General features: G+C 37.0%; 1 protein-coding gene across 3 annotated transcripts in view; it reads right to left on the bottom strand.

Moving 5' to 3' along the window:
* Window positions 1–16141, bottom strand: part of Radx (RPA1 related single stranded DNA binding protein, X-linked) — a 72028-nt gene extending 55887 nt beyond the window's left edge. For all 3 annotated transcript variants that reach the window (XM_074062777.1, XM_074062776.1, XM_074062778.1), the window contains exons 1-2: window positions 15395–16141; window positions 2194–2336 (exon numbers count right to left, since the gene is read on the bottom strand). In XM_074062777.1, coding sequence (XP_073918878.1) covers window positions 2194–2336; window positions 15395–16037 — 786 coding nt within the window. In that variant the 5' untranslated portion in view covers window positions 16038–16141. The remainder of the gene's footprint in view (window positions 1–2193; window positions 2337–15394) is intronic.
* Window positions 16142–17126: the final 985 nt, after the last annotated feature.

The following is a 17126-nucleotide window of genomic DNA, read 5'->3' on the forward strand; positions in this document are numbered from 1 at the left end:
AGGCTTAAAAAGGATAAATAACTTTCCTAATGCTAAAAGTTAATACGTGGTAGACAGAGATGAGACTTGAAATCGATTCACCTGACTACAGGGCAAGTATCCTTTTTTTAGTTTTGCTTTTTTTTTTTTTGAGACATGGTCTCACTATGTACCCAAGGCTTGCCTTGAACTTACTATGTAGTTCAGGCTGACTTTGAACTTGCTATTCTTCTGACTCAGCCTCCCAAGTGCTAAGATTACAGGCAGGGCATACATTCTTAAGCAAAATACCATACTGCCACAGTAGAGTAATGTTAGTAAATGTATTAAAAATATGTATAACTGGGTTGTGCATGCTGTGCAAGACAAATGCAAGGCCACAAAGTAGAATGTAGCTGGTTTTCCCAAGTGACTATGCATATGGTTAGACATGGAACGGCTTCTAGCAGAGGTCAGTATTTAACTGAATCTTATAAGTGGCTTTGGCAATCTGATGAGTTGAGAGGAAGAGCAGAGGCATGAAAGGTAGAAACCAAAGGGTTACCTTTGGGAAATTCTAGGCAGAGCAATTTGGTCAGTGTAAAGCATGGAGAGATCAGGAGGAGACTGGAGAGGTAAGCAGGGGCAAGATGATGAAGATACAAGGAGGTGGAAAGACAAGGGAACAAATGGAGTGAAAAATCTAGGAAGGAAAGTATTTCAAGAATGAGGAAGAAAAACTATAGAGAAATCACTGGGAGTTTATTCTACCATATGACAGAATTTATAAATATGAAAAAGAATTTTTAGTGATATGAGAAAATATTTCAGAAAATGCTAAATGATACAAAATTGTATGTATGATATGGTTCCCACTTTGTAAGATAATTAACTGATTAAATGTAGTATGACATAGTCACATGCAATATATCATACACATATATGTTGTGATACAGATGACAGGTATGTATATATAGATATGCATAAAATGTATATATATGTATAAGATTTATACACAAACAAGAAAGAAAGAGGATTAAGGCAAGCCATGATGGCACCATCTGTAATCCCAGCTACTCAGAAGGTGGCGATCAGGAGGATTGCAGTTTGAAGACAGCTCAGGCAAAAAGTTAGTGAGACCCCATCTTAGAAAATAAGATGGCTGTGGTGGGGTGCATCTAGTTCCAGCTACGTGGGATGAATAGGTAGGAGGATCATGTCCAAGATAGCCCTGGGCAAAAAAATGCAAGACTCTATCTGAAAAAACTACTAAAGGATGAAAAGGGTTAGGAGTATGAATCAAGTGGTGGACTGCCTGCCAAGCCAGTTGGGACCTGAATGCAAACCCTTGTACCACTGAAAAAAATAAAGAAAAAGAAACACAGGGAATAATACACACCATGTGAGCAGTGCCTTTCTTTGGTTGATTTTGGACAATATTAATCTCTTTATACAGCTTTCCACATTTTCCAAATTCCCTCCAATAAGTATTCATAACTTTTATACTACAAGCGTCATAAAACACCTAAAGTACAGTATGATATTAAAAAAAATCAAGATGCTAGATCTGTTTGGCATTATATGGCACAGAGTCAAGCTGACAGCAGTGTTGGATTGACTTTACAATCAGGTTACTAGTGAGTAACAAACGGAAGACAAAAGTCAAACTAATGGTGTTAAGTTAATGGGAGGCAAGAAAGTGAAAATATCTTGGGTAGACACTTCGAGACACTGCCCAAAGAGAAGGAGAGAGGTGTTAGAGGACTTATAAGGTCAAGGGAGATTTTTTCCCTCCCCTTTCTCATTTTTTAAAATGGGGACTAGAGTATGTTTATATGCTCTTGCATAAAACACAATATAGAAAGTTGAAGACAATAAAAAAAAAAGGTTCAAGGAGACCAGCTGGATCAGGGAACTAAAGAGCACCAATATAGAAAGAATTTTTTTCTTATTTTTTACCTTTTTTGTTATGGTGCTGGAGATGGAACCTATGGCTTTGTACATGTTAAGCAAGTGTTTTACCACTGGGCTATAACCCCAACCCCCAAGAATTCCTTTTTGTAAAATAAATTACATAGGAAAATATTTTGCAGTACATATTTTTATGTACATTTAAAAATTACTAAATAGAACCTATGGAATATTATTCAAACAAATTTATCTTAACATAGTCAGGTATGTAAGTCATAATCTATAAATTTAAATTAACATATTTTATCATATCATTATTTGTACCTGGTAAGGCTCAATCATCATTTTATCAGGTTTCCCATAGTATCGCAGTTTTGATTTATGCAAGATCCTCACAAGCAGGGCAGGAAAATCCTTTCTGCTAGTCCAGGTCATTTCGAGATGAGAAAGGGAAATTATTTTGGTATCTAAAATATAAAAAGAGAAAAAACCCATGCTTAACATGCTACGATAACCTCTAAGTTCTATTTTAATGTCAAAAAAATGATAGCCAGATCATACCCAGTACAATTCCTTCTTGCCCGCTAAGTCAGTTTATACACTTCTCCTACATAAACTATACAATATCCCTAAGAATTATGGCTAAGCTACAAATAGGATTAACTATGTGCCGAGAACATAGGTAAATACCCATATAAAGTAAAACAGTGTTCCTTCTACATTGCTCTCCACCTTGTCAAACTATTTAAATACTTCCTAGAAAACTGGGATCTAAACTCATCTCTCAATATTCTCCTATAACTAACCACTTACTTAACTTACAGAATTTTTATGGCACATTTCTGTATTTTCCTCACTTCAGTTTTATATGTAGAGCTTCCATCTTCCCTAAACATGCCAGACATGGCTCTACATCAGTGCCTTTGCACTTGCTATTCTGTCTGGAACATCTTCCTTTTAAGATATCTAAGTGACTTCCTCTCCCTCATTCCATGTTTTGCTCAAAAGTTGCCTTCACACTGATGAAAACTAACTCTTTACTTAACTTATCCCCCTCCCTGCTTTGTTTTATACACAGCACTTACTATTTTCTATATACTATGTGATTTACTTTGAAATGTTTTAATCTCCAAGCCTGTTAAGAGTAAAAATTTCTTCTGCTTAGCAAGTGTGAGGCCCTGATTTCAAGCCCCAGTACTGCCAAAACAAAAAAACAAACAAATAAAAACTTCATCTATGCCTATGTTTTTACATACTGTATTACCTAGTCAACTTAGTGGCATGAAAAAAAAATTCATAAAAGCATACATTAACTCCAACACAGTGGTTGTGGGAGACTTTAACACCCCATTATCATCAATAGATAGGTCATCCAAACAAAAAATCAATAAAGAAATCCAAGATCTAAAATATACAATAGATCAAATGGACCCACTTGATGTCTACAGAACATTTCATCCAACTTCTACACAATATACATTCTTCTCTGCAGTCCATGGAACCTTCTCCAAAATAGATCATATCCTAGGGCACAAAGCAAGCCTCAGCAAATATAAGAAAATAGAAATTATACTGTGCATTCTATCTGATCACAATGCAGTAAAGTAGAACTCAACAACAAAAGTAAAGACAAAAAACACGCAAACAGCTGGAAACTTAATAACTCATTACTTAATGAACAATGGATCATTGATGGAATAAAAGAGGAAATTAAAAAGTTCCTGGAAGTCAATGAAAATGAAAACACAGCCTACTGGAACCTATGGGACACAGCTAAGGCAGTCCTGAGAGCAAAGTTTATAGCCATGAGGGCATATATTAAAAAGACTGAAAGATCCCAAATTAATGACCTAATGATACATCTCAAACTCCTAGAAAAACAAGAACAACCAAATCCCAAAACAAATAGAAGGAGAGAAATAATAAAAATAAGAGCTGAAATCAATGAAATAGAAACCAAAAAACCATACAAAGAATTAATGAAACAAAAAGTTGGTTCTTTGAAAAAATAAACGAGATAGATAGACCCCTGGCAAACCTGACTAAAATGAGGAGAGAAAAAACCCAAATTAGTAGAATCAGGAATGCAAAAGGGGAGATAACAACAAACACCATGGAAGTCCAGGAAATCATCAGAGACTACTTCGAGAACCTATATTCCAATAAATTTGAAAATCTTAAAGAAATGGACAGATTTCTAGATACATATGATCATTCAAAACTGAACCAAGAGGAAATTAATCACCTGAATAGATCTATAGCACAAAAAGAAATTGAAGCAGCAATCAGGAGTCTCCCCAAAAAGAAAAATCCGGGACCTGATGGATTCTCTGCTGAATTCTATCAGACCTTTAAAGAAGAACTGATACCAACCCTCCTTAAACTGTTCCACGAAATAGAAAGGGAAGGAACACTGCCTAACACATTTTATGAAGCCAGTATTACACTTATCCCAAAATCAGGCAAAGACACCTCCAAAAAGGAGAACTATAGGCCAATCTCCTAAATGAACATTGATGCAAAAATCCTCAACAAAATAATGGCAAACCGAATTCAACAACACATCAAAAAGATTATTCACCACGACCAAGTAGTCTTCATCCCAGGAATGCAGGGGTGGTCCAACATACAAAAATCAATAAACGTAATAAACCACATTAACAGAAGCAAAGACAAAAACCACTTGATCATCTCAATAGATGCAGAAAAAGCCTTTGATAAGATCCAACATCATTTCATGATAAAAGCTCTAAGAAAACTAGGAATAGAAGGAAAGTCCCTCAACATTATAAAAGCTATATATGACAAACCTACAGCCAGCATTATACTTAATGGAGAAAAACTGAAACCATTCGCTCTAAAATCAGGAACCAGACAAGGATGCCCACTATCTCCACTCCTATTTAACATAGTACTGGAATTCCTACTCAGCAATTAGGCAAGAAGAAGGAAAACAAGGAATACAAATAGGTAAAGAAACTGTCAAAATATCCCTATTTGCAGACGACATGATCCTATACCTTAAAGACCCAAAAAAACTCTACTCAGAAGCTTCTAGACATCATTAGTAGCTACAGCAAGGTAGCAGGGTATAAAATCAACACAGAAAAATCATTAGCATTTCTATACACTAACAATGAGCAAACAGAAAAAGAATGTATGAAAACAATTCCATTTACAATAGCCTCAAAAAAAATCAAATACCTAGGTGTAAACCTAACAAAAGATGTGAATGACCTCAACAAGGAAAACTTCTGAAGAAAGAGTTTGAGGAAGACTATAGAAAGTGGAAAGATCTCCCATGCTCATGGATTGGTAGAATCAACATAGTAAAAATGTCTATACTCCCAAAAGTAATCTACATGTTTAATGCAATTCCCATCAAAATTCCAATGACATTCATTAAGGAGATTGAAATATCTACCATTAAATTAATATGGAAACACAAGAGGCCACGAATAGCCAAGGCAATACTCAGTCAAAAGAACAATGCTGGAGGTATCACGATACCTGACTTCAAACTATATTACAAAGCAATAACGATAAAAGCAGCATGGTACTGACACAAAAACAGACATGAAGACCAGTGGAACAGAATAGAGGACCCAGATATGAAGCCACACAACTATAACCAACTTGTCTTTTACAAAGGAGCTAAAAATGTATTATGGAGAAATAGCAGCCTCTTCAACAAAAACTGCTGGGAAAACTGGTTAGCAGTCTGCAAAAAATTGAAACTAGATCCATGTATATCACCCTATACAAATATTAACTCAAATGGATCAAGGATCTTAATATCAGACCCTAAACTCTAAAGTTGATACAGGAAAGAGTAGGAAATACTCGGGAATTAGTAGGTATAGGTAAGAACTTTCTCAACGAAACCCCAGCAGCACCGCAACTAAGAGATAGCATAGATAAATGGGACCTCATAAAACTAAAAAGCTTCAGTTCATCAAAAGTAATGGTCTCTAAACTGAAGAGAACACCCACAGAGTGGGAGAAAATATTTGCCAGCTACACATCAGACAAAGGACTGATAACCAGAATATATAGGGAACTTAAAAAACTAAATTCTCCTAAAACTAATGAACCAATAAAGAAATGGGCAAGTGAACTAAAGAGAACTTTCTCAAAAGAAGAAATTCAAATGGCCAAAAAACATATGAAAAAATGCTCACCATCTCAATCAATAAAGGAAATGCCAATTAAAACCACATAATATTCCACCTCACCTCTGTTAGAATAGCCATCATTAGCAACACCATGAACAACAGGTGTTGGCGAGGATGCAGGGAAAAAGGAACCCTCTTACATTGTTGGTGGGAATGTAAACTAGTACAACCACTCTGGAAAAAAATCTGGAGGCTACTTAAAAAGCTAAACATTGATCTACCATTTGATCCAGCAATACCACTCTTGGGGATATACCCAAAAGAATGTGACACAGGTTACTCCAGAGGCACCTGCACACCCATGTTTATTGCAGCACTATTCACAATAGCCAAGTTATGGAAACAGTCAAGATGTCCCACCACTGACGAATGGATTAAGAAAATGTGGTATCTATACACAATGGAATTTTATGCAGTCATGAAGAAGAACGAAATGTTATTATTCGCTGGTAAATGGATGGAATTGGAGAACATCATTCTGAGTGAGGTTAGCCTGGCCCAAAAGACCAAAAATTGTATGTTCTCCCTCATATGCAGACATTAGATCAAGGGCAAACACAACAATGAGATTGGACTTTGAGCACATGATAAAAGTGAGAGCACACAAGGGAAGGGTGAGGATAGGTAAGACATCTAAAAAATTAGCTAGCATTTGTTGCCCTTAACGCAGAGAAAGCAAAGCAGATACCTTAAAAGCAACTGAGGCCAATAGGAAAAGGGGACCAGGAACTAGAGAAAAGGTGAGATCAAAAAGAATTAACCTAGAAGGTAACACCCACGCACAGGAAATCAGTGTGAGTCAATGCCCTGTATAGCTATCCTTATCTCAACCAGCAAAAACACTTGTTCCTTCCTATTATTGCTTATACTCTCTCTTCAACAAAATTAGAGATAAGGGCAAAATAGTTTCTGCTGGGTATTGAGGGGACTGGGGGGAGAGGGAGGGGGCAGAGTGGGTGGTAAGGGAGGCGGTGGGGGCAGGGGGGAGAAATGACCCAAGCCTTGTATGCACATATGAATAACAAAACAATAAAAAAAAGAAAAAAAATACTTGTAGAGCTTAAACAGTATGTTGTAATTATGCCTATACCATAAACATGCAAAATTTCAGAATTATAAGGACAATGTGTCTAATTTTCCTTCCAGATTTTCCTAATACATTACAAGTCCAGAATAAAAGGACCTAACATTTGATCTGATGTAATTAATTGATTTGCCTTTTCATACAATCACATACATCATGGATTTGCTTTGAATTATCTGCAATGTACATGGAACAGGTTGATCAGTAAAGGTGGACATGCTTCCTTTATTAGCTGAAAAATTCAAGAGCTACATTGTTTTGTAAAAACCACAGTTCTAACAGCAGCTGTTTTTGCCATAATTAGAGTTACTAATTATGATCAAACATCAGCCCATTTAACATTTTTCCTACTTTGGTTTTTAACTTGCAAATTTCATAGAATATACATATTTATTGGATTCAAAAAGAAATTATAGTATATTTGTAAAACAAGAGGAATCTGTATAAATTCAAAGCAAACTGAAAAGAAAGAATGAAAATAAACTATCCAGTTTATTTCAACACAAAATTTAGACAATAAGCAATGGAACAATTATTCTGAAACTTTTTGGTCTCAGTACCTCTTTAAATTCTTAAAAATTCTTAAATATTTGGAAGAGCTTTTGTTTATGCAGGTTATATCTATCAATATTTACTATATCATACATTAAGAAATTTAAAATTATCAATTTAGAAATGACAGTAAGCCTAAATATAGCATTATAGATAACATTCTTTTGAAAATGCCTATATTTTCAAAAACAAAAAAATTAGTGAGATGAGTGGTACTATTTTACATTTCTATGACTCTCTTTAGCTAAACTGAAAAGAACTATCTTTCTTGGCATTCAGTGTTTCATTGTCACATGTCAGGCAGCCTCTGGAAAACTCTCCTGTACACTTGTGAGAGAATGAGAGTGAAAAAAGTAAGTGAAGTTTTAGTATTATTATGAAAATAGTTTGCCCTTGTGAAATGTCTTAGGGACACCAATAGGTATTAAGAATTTCTGCAGAAGAGTAAATCTAATGAATGCAGAAGTGAATAAAGATAAAAGCTGAAAGAAATGAATTAGAAAGCATTATACCACAATAAACAAAAAGAAAACAGTAGCCAGGTGTGGTGATTCACCCCTGTAATCCCAGCTACTTGAGAGGTGAAGGTAGGAAGATTGTGAATTTGAGCAAAGTGAGCTAGATCTTATCCTGAAAACAGTACAAAAAAAGTACAGGCGTATAAAAAAGGGCAGGGGTATAGATCAAGTGGCATAGAGCTTGCCTAGCATATGCGAGGCCCTGGGTTCAATTTCCAGTGCCAAGAAAGGGACAGAAGGAGAGAGGAGGAGGACGAGAGAGAAGAGAGACAGGAAAAGAGAGAGAGAGAAAGACAGAGAGACGGAGAGGAGAGACACAGAAAGAGACAGAGACATACACAGAGAGGAGAGAGCGAGAGCGAGAGACAGACAGAGAAGAGAAGAGAAGAAGAGAGAATTGAAGAGAAGAGAACAGAAGAAGAGAGAGAGAGAGAGAGAGAGAGAGAGAGAGACAGAGACAGAGACACACAGAGAAAACAGCATTGTTAAATCTGAGTATCTGGCTGGGCGCCAGTGACTCACACCTGTAGTTCTAGCTACTCAGGAGGCAGAGATCAGGAGGATCTTGGTTCGAAGCCAGCCTGGGAAAATAATCCTTGAGACCCTATCTGAAAAACCCTTCACAAATACAGGGCTGGTGGAGTGGCTCAAGGTGAGGCCCTGAGTTCAAGTCCCAGTACCAGAAAAAAAAATCTAATTATCTGGAAAAATTAATGAAAAGATTGCTTGGCAAGTCCAATCATGAAAATGAAAATGCAATATTCTGAATGTAATGAACTATAAACACAGTGAAAAATGTCAAAAGTTTACTATGCATGATTCTATAGCAACAAATACCAAAATTTCAGTGAAATAGATAATCTAGGAAAATACAAATTATTAGTTTTGCTGTAAGAAGCAGAAAAAAAATCAAAATATGTTAATAATGTAAGAAAATGAAAAAAAAATCACATGGCCTCCAAAACATGGCAGTTACTCACATAGTTTTACAAGAAAACTCAAATAACTTTCAAGGAATAGCTCTTTCCCTGAATTATAAGTTCTTCCAGTGCCCACTAAAATGTACTAATTGCACTAAGGCATTACTAATGCATTTTATAAACTTAGTATAATCTTGAAAAATACTGAAAGAAATAGTACAAAAGAGAAAACTATAAGCCAAATTAATTTGATAGCAAAAATCCTGAATCAAGTACTTTCAAATATACTGTAAAAGCAGACTGAGATAATTGCTCCATGCAAGTAGAGTCCTAAATATCTTCTCTTGTTTAAGAAGGGGATATTATAAATTCTGAATAAATCTGAAGACTGACACAGACATGTAAGTTTGAATAATTTCCTTAAAGCATTAAGAACAATCACTACAATATAATGTATAACTTTCAAAACTACTAAAAGAAAAATTTAAATACTTCAAAAGTCAAGAAGTGAAAAAACAAAGGATAGCATTGTAAAGATAAAACAGTAAACATCAATAATCACATTGAATTCAATTCATCTTTTAAAAGACAAAGAATTGGTTTGGGTCAAAAAGCAGAATCTAGGGCTGGAGGCATGGCTCAAGTGGTAGAGCACCTTCTTAGCAAGTACAAGGCTCTGAATTCAAATACCAGGACCACTACAAAAATTTAATAAGTAGAATCTTTGCTATATGCATCTCTCCCCCACCCCCCTTTTTTGGTACTGGGGTTTGAACTCAGGACCTCACTTTTGCTAGGCAGGCACTCTTACCACTTGATCCACTCTGCCAGGCCTGTTATATGCTTTTTAAAAGAGATAAACCTAAAGCGAAACAAATAAAGGGATGGACAGACACACTAGGCCAGTGATTCTCAAAGTGTGGTCTCTGCATGGCCATTAATAATCGTTATCACCAATGAACTTGTTAGAAATGCAAATTCCTAGGGCTCCACCTCAGACTCAATGAATCAGAAACTTGTGTTGGGGCACAGCAACCTGTATTTTAAAACAATTCACATTTAGAATCAACACCTTTAATGCCACCAAAAATGCAGCAGAAGTGGTAAACATCACTATCATATAAAACAGAATTCAAGGCAAAAAGAGGCAAATTCCCTATTGATAAAGGGTAAAATCTTACACCAAGAAATTAATCGGTTGCTAAAATTTATGTATTATAGAAATACCAAAAGCAGCTGGGCACCTGTGGCTCATGTCTGTAATCCTAGCTACTAGGGAGGCAGAGATCAGGAGGATCACAGTTCAAAGCCAGCCTGGGCAAACAGTTCATGAGACCCTGGAGTGGCTCAAGTGGCAGAGCACCTGCCTAGCAAGACTAAGGCTCTGAGTTCAAGCCCCAAGACTGCCAAAAAAAATTTCTTAAAAAGAAGAAGTACTGAAAGCAAAAACAGAAATACAAAAATTGAGCAAAAACAAAACAATCATCATGGAGAGAAGGCAATAAATATTTCTCTCACAGAAATGGGCAAATGTCTGAAAAATAAGGATATGAAATATTTGTAGCAAAAATTTAAACCTGATATAATAAGGAGCTTCATACCTGATAAGTAAACCTTTTCTAAACTTTTGGAGGTTAAAGAGGAATTCCAAGTTCAAATTGGAAAATATGAGTAGTGAATAACAACAAAATCTCTACGCTTCAAAACCTGGGTGATACAGGCAAAGCAGTACCCATGGGAAATTCCAGAATTTAAAAACCTTTGGAAGAAATGAATAAAGAATTCTACTCGAGGAAGCAATACAATGAAAATATGAAAAAAGGAAGTAGAAACAATTAAAGAGGATAGCAGAAATTAAGTAGAAAATATTTCCCTAGTATAGATTTCTTAGTTAGTAAAGCCAAGTGTCTTTTTAAAATTAACGATAAAATTCTGGCATGGATAATCATAACAAAAGGTGAACATGTCAGCATTAGGGCTGTGAAAAGGGGATATAACCACCAAGACAAATTATAAAGACAGATTACCATGTATGACTTTGAGATCTAGGTGAAATAAGAAACCCTAATGAAATATCAACTCTCAAAAATGTACTAAAAAAATTGGGCTGGAGACATCAAGTGATGGAGTAGTTGCCTAACAAGCAAAAGACCTGGAGTTCGATCTACAGTACTACAAAACAAAGAAACAACAACAACAAAATTAATGGTTGGATCACTTTCATTACAAAAAATTAAAATGGAGTCAGTCTCACTATTCTGTAATACCATCGCAAGGCACCATGTTCAGATAGCTGTCAGGGGAGAATGTACGAAACCTTTAATGTATACATAATTTCTGTAAACACAGAAAAATTGCCACGTTTAATTCATTCTGAGGCTAATATTAACCTGATATTAAAACTGGATTGAAAAAAGTGCTTCCCCCACAAAATGAAAACAAAACCGATGTACTAAATTCACTTAAATATTAAAATGTTAAAACAATAACCATGACCAAGTAGGAATTCAAAAGTGGTTGAACATTAGAAAATTCACCAATGTAATTTATTCCACACATTTCTTCATTCAATAAACACTTAACAGAATTCCTACTCTGGACCAAACATTAGTCTAGGTAGAGGGGACATGGATCTCATAAACAGGTAGGGAAACAAAGAAAACAACTACATAAAATAATTTCAGTGTTACGACTTTATGAAGGACATTTGCAGGGTGTCAGAAAAATAAGTGGGGAAGGAATACTTGCTTAAATAGCCTTTTCTAGTTATGCTTTGTATATTTGAGCTTAAACCTGAAGATCAGAAAAACTTTCCAGAAAAGGGAAAATACATGTGTAAAGTACCAGAGGCAGGCGGAAACTTGGATATTTGAACATTAAAAAGAAGTGGGAAGCCTGGCGCTGGTGGCTCACACCTGTAATCCTAGCTAATTTGGAGGCTAAAATCAGGAGGATCACTGTTTGAGGCCAGCCTGGGCAAATAATTCTTGAGACCTCATCTTCAAAATAACCAGAGTAAAATGGACTGGAGGTGTGGCTCAAAACTGTCGAAAACTTGCTTTGCAAGCCCGAAGCCTTGAGTTCAAACTCCAGTTCCACCCCCCGCCCCCCAAAAAAGAGTGATACTGCCAGAAAAAACAATGTGTGAGGGGAGTCAGAGATAAGGTTCAAGAGGTGAGTCTGGGGAATCTAAAGGGCAGGTCAGCATACTGTGGCCCATAAACCAAATCAAGCCTACTGCCTGTTTTTGTAGGAAGGCTACATAGAAGACAGAAGGTGTGGCTTAGTGGTAGGGCAATTCCTAAGGCCGTGGGTTCCATGTACAATTAAAAGCTATCCTTTTAATTTTTATTTTGTTATTCATATGTGCATACAATGTTTGGGTCATTTCTCCCCCCTCCCCCCACCAATTCCCTTACAACCCACCCTGCCCTCCCCATACCCGGCAGAAACTATTTTGCCCTTATCTCTAATTTTGATGAAGGGAGAGTATAAGCAATAATAGGAAGGAACAAGGGTTTTTGCTAGTTGAGATAAGGATAGCTATGCAGGGAGTTGACTCACATTGATTTCCTGTGCATGTGTGTTACCTTCTAGGTGAATTTTTTTTGATCTAACCTTTTCTTTAGTTCCTGGTCCCCTTCTATTGGCCTCAGTTGCTTTAAAGTATCTGCTTTAGTTTCTCTGCGTTGAGGGCAACAAATGCTATCTAGTTTTTTAGGTGTCTTACCTATCCTCACCCCTCCCTTGTGTGCTCTCGCTTTTATCTTGTGATCAAAGTCCAATCACCTTGTTGTGTTTGCCCTTGATCTAATGTCTGCATATGAGGGAGAACATACAATTTTTGGTCTTTTGGGCCAGGCTAACCTCACTTAGAATGATGTTCTCCAATTCCATCCATTTACCAGCAAATGATAACATTTTGTTCTTTTTCATGGCTGCATAAGATTCCATTGTGTATAGATACCACATTTTCTTGATCCATTCGTCAGTAGTGGGGCATCTTGGCTGTTTCCATAACTTGGCTATTGTGAATAGTGCCGCAATAAACATGTGTGTGCAGGTGTCTCTGGAGTAACCTGTGTCACATTCTTTTGGGTATATCCCCAAGAGTGGTATTGCTGGATCATATGGTAGATCAATGTTTAAAAGCTATCCTTTTAAATGAACGGAAAAGTAGGACACTTTGTAGTGGGAATCCTGCAGGAGGGAGGAGGGGGGAGCATTATTGGACAGTAATAAAACCCATTAAAATTTTAAAAAAGAAAAAGAGGGGGAGGAGGAATTAGAAAGATTAAAAGAAGGAGTGAATATGATTGAAGTATATTATATGCCTGTATGGAAATATCAACAAAATCTCTGTACAATTAATATATGCTAATTTAAAAAGATACTCTAAACTAGCAAGTTATGGGGAAATGGACAGTCATACTTATTGGTGAATGTAAACTGGCAGGAATTTTCACAAGATGATTTTCAGTGTACACTCAATATTCATTCAACAATTCCACTTCTAGGAATCTATCCATCAACAGAAATACTGAGCATAGTCAATATACATACATCCTAATGATGTTAAGTACTATTTCTAATACTGAAAAACTAAGCACTGCCTAGAATTATAAATTACCCATTTTCATGAGCTTGATTATAGAAATTGTGGTACAGCCATATGGGATATTATAGGTACAGAGGTACAGAAAAGATGCATGTGATGTTAAGTGGAAAGAGAAAATCATTCAATAAAATGTAAATCATTTTCCCAAATTTATGCCAAACCACTAACTGGAATTTTGAGAGGAAAGTTGAAGGTATAGGAGAAGGCAAAAGAGGTTTTTCACTCCATTCCATCATTTTGATTAACTATTTCAATCATACAGGAAACCGAAAAGGACTTTACAATGAACACCTATATACTCACTGCCCAGATTTTAGCACCACCATTTTAGTATACTTGGGTCATACACTTTGAACACAGTACACTTTAAATACACAGTTGGGATTTTTTAACATTGGGACACTGCCTTATGTAATAAAAATATGGTTTTAATAAATGAATAATAAGTGAATTACTTTCATAGGAACAAAAACCAGATATGTTTTACAAATTCCTTATTTAATTCTTTGAGGGCATCAATCTTTCATTTCCATATGCAATTCCAAAAAATGAACATTTAGAGTAGTAATTCACTATTGTTTTATGCATGAGATAAAATAATTCTATTATTTCATCCTGAAAATAGCTGTTTTGCTTTTAAAATTTAGTTATTTAAATCATCCTTGGCTTCAAACTTCTATAATATTTTTTCCTCTTATTAGTGGATACTATAATTACATATTTTTAGCTAGTTATCCTTTTGCTTTCAAGTTTGTTGCTGTTACATCTCATAGATCTGTAATTTAGTATTGTGATAATGTAAAAAAAAAAGGACTAAAAAGCAGGAAATCATGTTTTCCTTCTAGTATTTTCTTTTATTTTCCCTCATTCCCCACATGTTCATATCTATTATAGTATCATTCCTCTCGTTCCATCTGTTCTAGAAACAACAGATTTTAGAACAGTTCCTAATGACAATATGGCATTTTCAATTTAACTTCCTATTTCTGATACAGGAAAATTTAACTTCCTAGTCAATTATTGTCTGTAGAAAGAAACAACAACAAAAAAACCCCATGAAAATGAGAATTCCAAGCCTTTTCACAAAATCACACACCTTCAAAAAGTGGTATTCACCTAAACCTTACAATCAAAGACATCAAAGTGGCATTTTGATAAACGGAAACGATTAAGGAGTAAGTCACGGAACATCGTTTTGGAATGAAGGCTAAAACACGCCAAAGTAACAATTATGGCTTTTATGCAAATTTCAAACGTATATGCTCTTTATCTGAAACAAGTACCAGTTCCACAAGTGAAATCGGAATGAGACTCAGATTCATTCGCCCTAGGCACACGTGCAAGGAGCGCGTGAGCAGCGCGGGCTTCGGTATCAGTATCTTTGCCAGACACAATTTAATACACCGTCAGGTACTTCCGAAATGGCCATTTTGCAATCTAACCAACACGCGACACCCACCGCGTGCAAATTTCATTATGAAGTTTCTCTCAGTCCTTCAAAAACAACCAACCAAATCAAACGAAACCAAACAAAAACCAACTTTGCCACCACTCCCAGGCTTGCAATCAATAACACCGCGTTCTTTTAATTTTCAGTCAGCGCAAGGTCCGCGACGCGACTTTCGAAGCCCCCGCCCCCATTCCCTCCATTTACTTACTGTTAAAATTATATTCCTCAGGTTGCTTGTTGGTTAGCCAGATGTCCCCGTACGGATCTTCGTTATTCCACAGAGCCAGATAATGGCTCTTCCCACCTCTTAAAGGTCTCTCAGGTTTTTCCTCATGCGCTCGGTTTCTGAAGGGAGTTTCTAAAGAAATAGCTTCTTGAGGCTCTCCACAGCGCGCGGCGTCTATACACAGGATCCCCTGGCCTAATCTTTTCTCGTTATAAAGACACGACACTCTGGAAATTTTCATTTCTATGCCAACTTTAAGAATATTCTGATACACGAGAGAGTTCAGGCTGTGGTGCAGGTAGCACTTCTCCTGGTACACTCCGTCAGAGATCGTCACATCATAGCAGTACAGGGGAAGCCTAGGCTTCGTGTCCCTCGGCTCACCCTCTAACAGGTATCTTTGCACCGCCAGTACAGTTACAGGCACCACCTCTGAGGGGGTGACACACTGGCGTGGCGAGCCCATAATTTGCTCAAGAACCTTTTGGATCCAGGATTTGCGCTCTTGGACCACAGTTCTGCGGATCACCCCTCCTGACACTTCAGCCTGCTCTCTCTCACGTTTTGGCCACTGTATCCCCGAGCATGAGGGACCAGCCTGAGGCTGACCCGACTCGCTAGACATTTTAAAATAATCGCGAACTCTCTACACCCTCAAAAAAGCTAGGTTGCTCAGTCCCAAAGTGGGAGCAAAGAAACCACGCGCCCAGCAGCTCTACCCGTGACCGGCCAGGCTCCGCCCCTCAATGAGGCTGCAGCAAAGCGACGCCTGCGCGCCAGATCTCCCGTCCCGCCCCTCGCTCCACGCGCTAAAAGATTCTGAGGCAGTTATCAGTCAATCACACGTGTGGGTTACATAGTAGGTTGTCCGACTTAGTGCCCACCCTATTGTGGTCCGGGGTAAGAGTGATATTGGAGCCCGCAGCACGTGTTCCGCAGTTCCCAAAGCACAGGAGCAATGAGGGGGGAGGAGGAGCACGCCTGGCATCCCTAGAAAGGAGCGTGCCCACAGGCAATGGAAAAGAGAAAGTGGCAGAAGGGATGCACACAGTCTTAGATCAGGGGCTTTGGAGTTTGGATATTGGGCCGGCAACACAAAGTAAGTTAGCGTTGGTTAATATACATGAATGTGATACTGTGGGTCTCACAGTATGAAGAAAACCGGATAATGAATGCACAGCCTTCAGGACAGCTCCTAGGGCAAAAAGTGCTCAGTAAACATCAGCTACTATTACCATTAGCATTACCATAATTGTAGTGGCTCCTGGAATGCAGGGTTGGGTGAATTAGTGATTAAGGGCAAATGAAAATAGAAAATTGTAGAACTGGCTTGGTAAAGAGGCGTCTTTGTATTAGACTTCTTAAAATGCACTTTTAAAATACAATGCCTGATTTAATGTACCTAGGATATACAATTTCAGAAACTGCATTTTTTTCTTTTTTTTATGTTTACTTTTGATATACAAAAGCCTACTGCGTTCAGACAGGATTTTTTAAAGCACGAACATCTGCTTCCAGTTCTCTCACCTTTTTTGATGAAGTATGATGAAAATGATAATAAAAATACTTTAAAAATTCAATATGAAATAATTACTTTTATGTATACTTTGCATAATTATTAAATATCTATACTAGTGATATTTATGTTAATACTGACAAGGCAGGAGGTGACATAGTGTTATAAATGCTCATCTTATTTCCTGTATGATTGGTC

Source organism: Castor canadensis, chromosome X (assembly GCF_047511655.1).
Source record: "Castor canadensis chromosome X, mCasCan1.hap1v2, whole genome shotgun sequence".
NCBI classification, from domain to species: Eukaryota; Metazoa; Chordata; class Mammalia; order Rodentia; family Castoridae; genus Castor; species Castor canadensis.